This window comes from Pteropus vampyrus, unplaced genomic scaffold, assembly GCF_000151845.1.
Source record: "Pteropus vampyrus isolate Shadow unplaced genomic scaffold, Pvam_2.0 Scaffold513, whole genome shotgun sequence".
Classification (NCBI taxonomy): Eukaryota; Metazoa; Chordata; class Mammalia; order Chiroptera; family Pteropodidae; genus Pteropus; species Pteropus vampyrus.
Window position 1 is genome coordinate 447,588 of NW_011889294.1, and position 10,927 is coordinate 458,514.

Genomic DNA, 10,927 nt, shown 5'->3' on the forward strand with positions numbered 1-10,927 from the left:
TCCATGCAAAAGATGGCAGTGAGTTTTAGCAGCTGGACACGCTTTGCACAGAGACAATACAGACGCGCGTTCTGCACACGGCACGTGTCTTGCGCTTGGACACAGGGACACGCTCTGCACATGGGCACGGGCACGTTTTGCACGCGGACATGTATGTGTGCGCGGACGCAGGGGGCCGCGACGCGGCACTGGCCGCGAGTCCGGGGAAGCGCGCCTGCAGCGCAGGGGAACTACAACTCCCAGCGCTCACGGCCACCTCCGCCGGACGCGCGGCCCCGACTCCGATCGGCCCGCCCGGCTGGCCGCGCGGTCCCCCGCCCTTGTCCCCGGCACCGAGAGTCGCAGGGACGCGGAGCGGGAGGCGCGTGGCAGCCAGCGGCATGGAGCCCGGGACAGCCGACGGCCGCTTCCTGGGCGACGTGGGTACGTGCGGGGCACCCTGGAGGGCGCAGCTCGGGGTCTGGGTACCGGGAAAAACGGGTCTGGCAAAAGAGGACCTCCCTTGCCGGCTCTTGGAGACCGAAGAGGTGCATCTGCTGACATTGCCTTTGACATCCATGACGTCCCTCCTCTAAGAGCGTCGTCAGGGGCGTTTCGGTGGGCCCAGGTTGAATGGCCATGTCCTTAAAGGAGCGGGTCCGGTGATCCGGTGCATTCGGACGTGGTTTCTGTGGCCCAGCCCTTTTCCCTGGCCAGCGCATGCAGGGCTGGTCATCATTGTGACGCGACAGTAGCGGGACTTCAGAACTGTAGACCCGCCAGAGCGTTAAGCACCTTGGGGGAGATGCGGGGCCGCGAGGGTGGGGGTGGGGTGCGTGGTCATGGCCAAGTTCGAGAAGAACCCAGAAGATGCCCATGCGAGACCATTCCCTGGGCAGCCCTGGCACTGTCGTTAGCATCCCACAGATACACCCCGGTGTGACAGAAGGAATCAGCTCCAGAAGGAGGATGTGTGTGCCCTCGTGATATTATGTCACACTGTGTAAACACTGCAATCTCGGTTCTTCACTGAATTTTCTTATCATTTGGACTCGCCAAGAATTTGAAATGAATTCATTTCATTCTTGGGGGACAAAGGGACATTCTTTGGGGAAGCAAACTTTCCTGCCTGTGAAGTAATATTATGGTGAATAAAATGAGCTTTGAAAGCCTGGAAAGAAAACAAAATCTGAAGTATGTTTACACAGGTAAAAACAGTAGTAGGAATCAAAGTGAGAAGTCTCTTGAGTGTACATTTAGCTTAAGAGGAATTTCAGTCATGGCAAGGCAAAGTCATTTAATTTATTTTGCAAAAGAGCTACCTTCGATATGATCCTTTAAAGGCATTTAATAGACATGTTTTTTACTTGGCACTCCGCCCCAGGCAGACACAAGACTTTGACCCTGCTGGTGTGATCTATCTTTGGCTCAATTAAATAAGCAATGACTAGCTAACCGTGGAAACCTATTTAAACACATATTTGAATATTTTTATTCCTGTAGAATACTCAATAGCACAGCATAATTTCTGAGCATGTTTTTGTTTTATTTTGTTTTGTTTTGCGTAGTTTAAGGAATGTGTCTCTAGAAGTAAAACACATTCTTAACTAATGGATGGATGCAGCTTCTTGGGGTCATGGATATTTTTGACTTTGTTTTAATATATTTCTCCAAGATATGTCCTGACATTTTCATTTTCAATGCTAATGAATCAGCTGAATGTGTTGAATCCAAAAAAACACTGCTACCCCAACAGAAGTACATCACGGGCTATTTTAAACATTCTGACCTCAAATTCTGTATGTGTGATGTACTCCAACCAAAGCATGTAGATTTTCCTTTTTTTTTTTTTAATGTAACACCTCACAGAGGTAAAGATTTCAGAGTCTTACAGTATGGCCTTATCTATAAGTACAAAGAATTTAGGACAAGTCACATCCTAAAGCGAATGTGATATTTATAACTTAGCAAATGTAATCCAGCTTGTTATTGACTAAAGGTAAGTGTCTATTTGCAAAACTGAAAAAGGGACCCCATATTCAGCATCCGTCCTCAAGAGCTCCTGACTTGGAAGTGCAAGGCTGGCAGAAGGTGAAAGGGTGCCTTAGGGACTTTGGTCTCTAAGCAAAGTTATCCGTTGCTGGCCTGCAGTTAGTTACCCTTAGCCGAGAACTCTAAACACAGTTCACAGCCACCTACTGGTATTCAGATGGGATGGAGAGAGGAAAGGGAGAGGCTGCTCCTCCTGGGACTGTGACGGGAGCCACCGAGCTGCTAGGGCGCCAGCTGCAAGCCCTGGGACAGCTGCTAGACAGTCATCGCTTTTGATAATTAAGGTGAAACTGAGTTCACACAGCTGGAAAGAAGCAAAGCTGAGGCTTAAACTCGGATGGGGTTTTTAGTCTTTTCAGTTGCTTCTTGTTTTACACTAAAAGGTTCCCGCCCTTCTTGTCAAGCAGGTTTGTCTCTCCTTGGTGTGTAGGATCACCTGGAGTGCTGGCCCAGTTTTGGGATGTCGGTCTGCAGTCACGGGCACCCGGTGCCTGGGAACCTATATCCAAGTTCATCCTTCTGTTGCGTCTGCAGAGTTATGGATTTTTAAAACATACCATTGTATTGAAAGCACCTTGAGAGAGCTAGGTGATCAGTGCCCTGGCTGAGAAATAAACTTCCCCAAAGTCTTCTCAAATCACATTTGTTTCTGCCTTAAAGCAGCATTCCAGAACTCTCTAGAAATGTCACTTAGTAGAGAAACCTCAGACAGCATCTTAAACTGCATCTCCCTCTTTCCTGATTTAACTCCCTCATTTCAGTGGGACTCACCTTCCGGGAATGTCCCCAGAAAGAGTGACGAGGGGGTGAGCTGAGATCTTGCTAGTTGTCCCCAGATGTCTTGGGTCCATCTCCACGCGTCGTTGGCAGCCTGGCTGGGTTTGGAATTCTGGGCTGGAAATGCGTTTCCTACAGAATTTTGAAGACATCGCTTCTGTCCTTAAGTTTCTAGAACTGCTTGAAGAGATCAGATGCCATTCTAATTCTTGGTCCTTTGAATGTGATTTTTTTCCCCTTCTTCTCTAGAAACTTTTAGGAGTTTTCCCGATCCTTGCTGATCAGTGTGGCTTGGTGTGGGCCCTTTTTATACGTCATTCTGACTACACGCAGACCCTCCTCAACTAGACTCTCATCTTTAATTCAGGGACTTTTTAGTGTAACTTCTTTGGGAATTCTCTGTTCTCTTTCTGGCACCCCTGCTCATTGGATTTCAGACTTCCTGGATGGAACCTTTATTTTTCTTACTATTTTTTTTGGGGGGGGGGGCGGTGTACTTTCCATGTCCTTGTTTTTCTGTTCTACGCTCCAGATTTCCTGAACTTTATTTTCCAATTCTTTCATTGGATTTGTTTTTCATTTTTGTTATGTTTTTTTTTCACTGCCCAAAAGTCCTTCTTATTCCCTGAATTTTCATTTAGAAAGGCCCTTGCTATGTCACTATTTTCTGTCCTCTCTTCTGAAGTTTCAAGACAAGTTCTTTAGACGTTTTTCCTTGCATTGGCCAGGTCGCTTCAGAATTCCTTATTTTCCTTCTGCTTTGATCTCTTTCTCTTTCCGTATAAACCTGGGCCGTGCATCTGTGTTGGAGAGAGGCTCTGTGGAGAGGGTGGGGAGGCAGGCTGGCTGCTTTGATTTCATGCAGGGAGTGTGGGCGGGGACCTGGCTTCCACTGAATCAGGAACTCCGTGGACTTGGGTGTCTGTCAGCATCTGTAGGTCTCCCCACACCCCTCACCCAGGGCCTTTTCTCATAGGTAGAGAGATATTTAGAGCAGGAAAGCTTATCCTAAAATCGCACTTCAAACAGGACTTGTAAACAAACTTAAAAAAAAGCCTATTTCGGGCAAATGAAGGCACTCAAAAGAAATCACACGTAGTGAGTGACAGACTCTTACTGAGCGCTTTTCTGGGCTGACCTCTGCGTGCCATCCTCCCCACCACCCGGCCCGGAGAAACATGACCTCCAAGGGTGAGAAACCCGTGGCTTAGATGACTTCCAGTGAAAAACGTCCCCAGGTCCCCAGGCCCAGACGAGGGGCATGGAGGACGCCTGCTCGGTGGTTAGGGTGTGTGGGCATCCCCCCGCCACACACACACCTGGGTTCTGACGTTAGAGAAGGAAGACCTGGGGTGGGCGAGAGCGGAGGGGGTGGGGGAGGGGCGTCGCAGTGCGCTGAGGAGCTGCCCCGCCCCCCACCCCCTTTCCTTGCTCCCCGGCCGTCTTTCAGCCCTTAGCAGTCTGCGTTCCCTTCTTTTTCTCTTTTGCTTTCACTTATTCTCTTTCACTTTCTGTTTTTCCCTCTCTTACCAAGTTTTGACTGTCTCGTCCCTATAGGAAGGGAAACTTTTTATTTTATTTTATTTTTTTCATTTTTACCTCATTTAACTCTTAAAACCCCACTTGACATCACGGTTACTGACAAACGATACTTTGGGTATTCGGCATGAAAACATTGAAAAAGACCTGGCTGAAAAAATCTCTTAAAAAGCAACCGGATAGTCAGCCCCATTTCCTAAGTTTCTACAAAAATAAATAAATGAATGAATGAATGAATGAATGAATGAATGAATAAATAAATAAATAAATAAATGGATGGATAGATAGATAGATAGATAAATAAATAAATATTTTTGTTTGCCCTTGAGAATCCAGGTGACTGCTACTTTGCAGTGCACTGAAACTCTGAGACTGCACTATTCACAATTGCTGGTCGTGACAAAGATCATTTATTAAGCCAAAGTGCCAGGATCTTTCACATACAGTGTGTCCTTGACCCTTGGTCCATTCTGCAGAGGTACTGTCATCTTTAGTGCTCGTCTCTTTGTCTTTATGGGTTTGTGACCCTTTTTTTTATTCCTTTACTATCAATGAAATGGGTATACGTGCTTTTCTGGAAGAGCCGACTGTAAACGATTTCCAAGGTCCTTTCAGCTCTTAGCTTCGTGGTCAGCTTTTGTACAAACAGCCTTGTGCTCCCGGGCCCTCGGGGGGAGGCTGCATGTCACAGGCACAGGCCCTCTGGGGCAATGGGAGGGATGTGGAGTGGGGAGGCTGCACAGAGGTCGGGACTCCATGCTGGAGGGCCTGTGGACTGGGGGTGGGGGGGGCAGAGGCGTGGAGTCTGCCCTGGGGCGATCGAGGCATCCTCAGCATCCCCGGTGTGATCCGCCTAGGGTCCAGCTGTGCTCGGGAGGGGACCCAGGAAGGGCAGGGTGGGATGGGATGACTGGAGGGGGGTGTGGCAGGAGGGGGGCGGTGGGAAGAGGGGTGCTAGGAAACCAAATCACTGGAAGGGCTGAGATTTAGGGCAGTGCTCATCCTAGAAGGAACTTGCCAGAACAAAGGGAGGGTCTCAGGTTTCCAGGTGGCCCCTCTCCTAGGGGGTGGGGGTGTCACGTCACAGCTGGGGTCCAGGCACAGGGCTGGAATGCAGCCTGAGTTCAAGCCCGGCCATGGACTAATGTACAGTGTTTTCCATGCTGTGTCTTTCTGCTTTAAGGCTAATAACGCCCCACCTCTTCAGTGAGGGAAGGCTGAGCCCCCAGGGAGGGCCTTGGTGGTCGTACAGCTCCTGGGCACCACGCAGCCCCCATGGCCTTTATGTAGGGGTGCTCCTCCCCTCCCCTTGCTTCTCAGCCCTTCCTGGAGTCACCAGAGGCCACCCCTGTTCCCCTCCCCCGCCACTGTGACCATCTCTGTCAATGACAGCCTGTTGTTGGTACCAGCTGCAGGTGACAACCTCCTCACCCCCAAGGCCTCCTCCATCATTTTACTTTTTTAAAAATAATTTTTAAATTTTTGTGGTTAAAAACACACACACATAGACGTGGTTAAGATGGATGATAAATTTTAAGTGTACAGGTCAGCAGAGTTAGCTATATGCACATTGCTGTGCATTAGATATTCAGAACTTTTTCTTCTTTCAACGCAGAAAACTCTGCAGCTCTTAGACCCCCGTTTCTCCCCTCCGCCCAGCCCCCCGCAACCACGGTTCCACTTTCCGCCATTATGAATTTGATGACTCAGACAAGTGGAATCATATAAATATATTTGCCTTTTTGTGACAGGCTTATTTCACTTAGCATAATGGACTCGTTTCATTCATGTAGCACGTGACGGACTTTCCCTCCTTTTTAAGGGTGAATAAAATTCCATGCTACGGATAAATCATATTTCTTCATTCATTCACCCATCCGTGGGCACTGGGGGTGCTTCCCCCTCGTGGCTATTGTGAGTAATGCGGCAGTGAGCACGGGAGTGCCGATACCTCTTCAATATCTTGCTTTCGATTCCTGCATCATATGATAATTCTCTTTAATTTTTTGAGGAACCAGAGTACTGTTTTCCATCATAGCTGTACCGTCTCACGTTCCCACCAACAGTGCACAGGGGCCCATTTTCTCCACATCCTCGCCAACATTTATTTGTTTATTTTTTTGGGCAGTGGCCGTCCTGATGGGTGTGAGCGATGGCGCACGGTGGTTTTGTTTTTGTTTTTGTTTTTGTTTGGTTTTGGTTTGGTTTTGATGATTAGTGATGCCGAACATCTTTTCATGTGTGTGTAGGCCATTCGTATATCTTCTTTGGAGAAATATCTGTTTAAGTCCTTTGCCAGTTTTTAAATGGGATTGTTTGTTTATGTTGTTGAGTTGCAGGAGTTCTTCATGGATTCTGGATATTAACTCCTTCGGGTGTACGATTTGAAAATATTTTCTCCCGTTCCAGTGCCTTTCAGTCCGTTGATCACGCCCTTTGACGTACACAGGTTTCTTTTTTCTGTTTTCACACCTGCTGCTTCTCATATCTGCCCTCCATGGCTGCTGCTGGTTACCAGTAAGTTGCATTTCCTCTATAGACTGGTCGTAAAGAAAGAAAATTAGATGTTCTTTAAGAATTCTTATGTCCAGACTTTATCATTTCTTTTAGTAATTCCCTCCGTTCGTTCACTTATTCATTCAACAAGCGGGCGGATATGAGCATCTTCGCTGAGCCATATCCCGTGCCAAGTGCTGGGAATACTCAGCCAAACGAGTCAGACTTGTCGTGGACTCACTGCAGCCCGCCTCCTCCGAGATGCCTTCTCGATTGGCTCTGGACACTGGGTGGCCTTGCTTCTAAGTTCCCATCACTTAAACATCCCTCCAGTATCGCAGGCATCGTGTTGTTGTGTATTATCTGCATGTCCCCCGCGACCGTGAATGCTGACTATCCCATCCCATTCGTCTTCGTACACTGCAGTGGAAGATGCCACGTATCTCCAGGTAGCCGCTGATGGGACACCTGTGGGAGCCGTGCCAGGCTACCTGCCATAGGCCCCGGGGCCCAGCCTTCCTGAGCTGCACGTTTCCTTCTGCGGCGAGTCCTAGGGCCTCGCCCTGCTCTCTCCTCTTTTTAGGGTCGCAGCTGCTCATTCTGCCCTTGGGGTGTTGCTCCCCCTAGACTGAATTTAAAGTGACCTGTAGCCACTTTTCACTCCACTCCAAGACAGGCCCGCAGATGACTGAATTACCACTGGGAAACACACTAGGGCCCCTTCTTGAGACCTTAAGTAGAACGTTCCACGAGAGTGGCTTACGCATTTTGTGGGAATCAAATCTCGCTGTGCGTTTCAGCTCTCCCTTCATCTACCCTGCCCCATGATCTCATCCCAATTTCATGGGGTCACACAGGCTCTCTGGCTCCTGGGCAAGACAGATAGGTACGACTGGGGAGTAAAATACTGTAGACAGACGCCATTCATTGAGGGGGCTCAGAGGAGGGGCTACCATCCCGGCACAGAGGGGAGCTGAGGGAGGCAAGGCGTCCTGGAGAAAATAAGCATTGGATTTCAGTCAGGAGAGGTGCAAGTAGAAGCTATCTAGGATGAACGGGGAGAGGGAGGTGGCGGGGGTGGGGGGAGTGAGTGGATGGGCCAGAGCGGCAGAGAACGGGCTTTATTCAGAGGAGCATTGTCTAAAGCGATGGTTCTCCAAGTGCGGTCCCCAGGCCAGCTGCATCGACATCACCTGGGAACGTATGAAAAATTCAGATTCTCGGGTCTTACCTGCGACCTACTGACCCAAACTCTAGGGGTGGGTCTCAGCCCTCCAGGGGATGCTGATGCTCACGTGTGAGAACCGTGGTTAAAGGAATAGGGAGGTCGGGGCCACGTTTTGTGCACCTCATTCTAAAGGGCTGGAGGTGGGTGGCGGGCAGGGAGCGATGAGATGAGAAGAGACAGAATTCCAGTCCATTTGGAGATAGGATGGCGCCTTTGTTATTTATTGACAGGTTTGTTGAGCACGTACTTGATGAGGTCGGAATGCAAAAATGAATAATTATAATTTGAGATGCATGGACATGAAGACTCAACACACCAAATTTATGAGATGCAGCTCAAGCGGTACTTAGAGGAAATTTATAGCAGTAAACACCGGTATTAAAAACGATGAAAGACCTCAAATCAATGACCTAACCTTCCATCTTAAGATGCTGGAAGAAGAGGAAACTAAATTGAAAGAAAGCACAAGGAAAGAAATGAAGATTAGAGAGGAAATTAACGAAACAGAGGCCAGAAAACAATCTAGAAAAATCAAATTGCAGGGCGGACGCTTGGGGCGGGGGCAATGGTGGCATTTCAGGCAGAGAAGACATGCGCGGAGACACAGGTGTGACACGGCAGAGGCAGTGATGAGCTGCGCGTGTGACTGAGAAGTGGGGTTCGTGGGGTGGTGTGGGAGATGGGCTAAGGAGGTGGGTCACAAAGGCCCTCGTATGCCACCCAAGATGGGCCTGTGGCCTTCAGGATCGAGAGGAGTGTGTGGGCAAATCACGTGGCCACGTCTGGCGTCAGTGTCGTAAGGGCCCCTGTGCGTGGGCTCAGCACCCTGGGCTCAGCACCCGGTCCTTTCCCCTCCAGGCTTCTGGGTGGAGCGCACGGCCGTGCACGAGGCCGCCCAGCAGGGCGAGGCCCTGCGGCTGCAGCAGCTGATCGAGAGCGGCGCCTGCGTCAACCAGGTCACGGTGGATTCCATCACGCCCCTGCACGCGGCCAGCCTGCAGGGCCAGGCGCAGTGCGTGCAGCTGCTGCTGGCCGCTGGTGCCCAGGTGAGCCGCCTTCCCTTCGGGACACCCCGCAAGACCGGCTGTGGCTGTCAACAGGGGTGGGACCAGCCAAAGGGACAGTAGAGGGAGGAAAAGAAGGGATTGGGGGTGAGTCTTCTGTGATTCGCAAATGCTCAGAAAGTAAAAAAAACCACGGAAGGAGACTGAGGGAAGGAGGAAACCGGACTGGGGTCTGGTGGGAGCCGCAGGCCGGAGGGGCCGTCTGTGTCAAGTGCACACTAAGACCAGTAAGTGTGGTCATGGACTTGACTGGTTGGGGTCACTGGGTGGGCAAAGAGAAGGCAGTTTTAGCCAAATGGTGGAGGGGACGCCCTGCTTGGCATGGGTGGGGGCCTGGCAGGTTGTGCTCATGGCAGACACGGGCTCCCGGGAGAGCTGGCGGGGCCTTGGCTCAGGCAACAGGGTGACTGAGGTGCTGGCACACTGTTCCCTAGAAGAAAGGTAAACAGGAACAAAACGAGATTCTGATCTGCTCGGCTGCTTCCGCTGGTGTAAGTAATGCCATGCGATCTCAGCCGCCGGTGCTTTCTGGCTGGCGGAATTGCTGGATATTTGACAGTGGGCTGGGCGAGCTGACTGGACACTGCTGGGCTGGGTGGTATCGGGGGAATGCAGGCTCCAGGGTCAGGGTTCAGGGTGTGGGACAAGTGACAATGGTGAACTGCGTACCGCTTCCCGAAGCTTGGCCGTGAAGGCGGGTCGAGATGAAGGGAACAAGGTTTGGACAGATTCTATGCAGCATCTGCCAGCTGGGGAGCTGCCTTTCCCCGCCCTCTGATTTCCCACCCGGAGGGGTCATGTTAAGCAGTTTCAGACACGCCGAGCTGAGGCTGGCATTAGAGCCCGTCTTTATGCCCTGCCTTCCTCGGCTGGAACCTGGAGCTCCCCTCGCCTGCGCTGTGCATATTGGGTGCTGGGGCGGTGGCCGGACAGGACGATGCGTGTCCTTAGGAGGCTGGTGGGCGGCCCCAACCCAGGTCCCTTTCTGTCTGAGTGCTCCCTGCCCGCGTGGCTCCTCAGCACATGCTAGAAAACCTAAGAACTTAGAAAGACTGAGGAGTGTCTTACGTGCATCAGATTGAGAAAGCGAGCTTTCCCCTCTGCCCCGTGACACCTGTCTCTTCCTGCCCACGAGGTGGAAGCTCGGAACATCGACGGCAGCACCCCGCTCTGTGACGCCTGCGCCTCGGGCAGCATCGAGTGTGTGAAGCTCCTGCTCTCCCACGGGGCCAAGGTCAACCCCCCGCTGTACACGGCCTCCCCGCTGCACGAGGCCTGCATGAGCGGTGAGTCGGGCGGAAGGGAGCTGTGTGGGCAGACGTGGAAGCCATCGGCTGGCCCGGGATTGCTCCCGGTCTGTATCGGCTCTTGGTGGCTCGGCCGCGGGCGTCCCCAGCTCTCCCCCCGGAGACTCCTCGCCCAGGACTGAACAGGATTCTATGCTCAGCAGACACTCGGTGCCTTTCAGACACTAACACCAGAGACCGATCCACGCTGTGGCCTCTCTCAGTGTTCACTGTCATTTGACCCTGTGGGCCCCTGCTCTAGCTGGGGGACGAGACCCAGACACATCCCTGAGGACAGGGGAAGCTGGTCCTGCAGCATCGGGGAGCAGGTGGGGTTTCAGCTGCCCTCCTCGGATGGGCGGGCTTGGCGATGGTGGGAGGGGCGGAGGAAGGCCAGGCGTGGGGACCACGACGTCCGGTCTCACTGCGTCAGAAGCTCCCGGGAGATAAGACTAGAAGTTTCAGATGCGCCCAGCTGGCGGACACGTTTTAAATGACAGACCAAG

The 10,927-nt window shown here is 51.5% G+C and overlaps 1 protein-coding gene across 1 annotated transcript in view; it reads left to right on the plus strand.

The window, feature by feature from the left end:
* The first annotated feature begins 134 nt into the window (after positions 1 to 134).
* ASB13 (ankyrin repeat and SOCS box containing 13) overlaps positions 135 to 10,927 on the plus strand; it is a 27,483-nt gene continuing 16,690 nt past the window's right edge. Inside the window, exons 1-2 of the mRNA XM_011383338.2 lie at positions 135 to 423; positions 8,930 to 9,117. Coding sequence (XP_011381640.2) covers positions 150 to 423; positions 8,930 to 9,117 — 462 coding nt within the window. The 5' untranslated portion in view covers positions 135 to 149. The remainder of the gene's footprint in view (positions 424 to 8,929; positions 9,118 to 10,927) is intronic.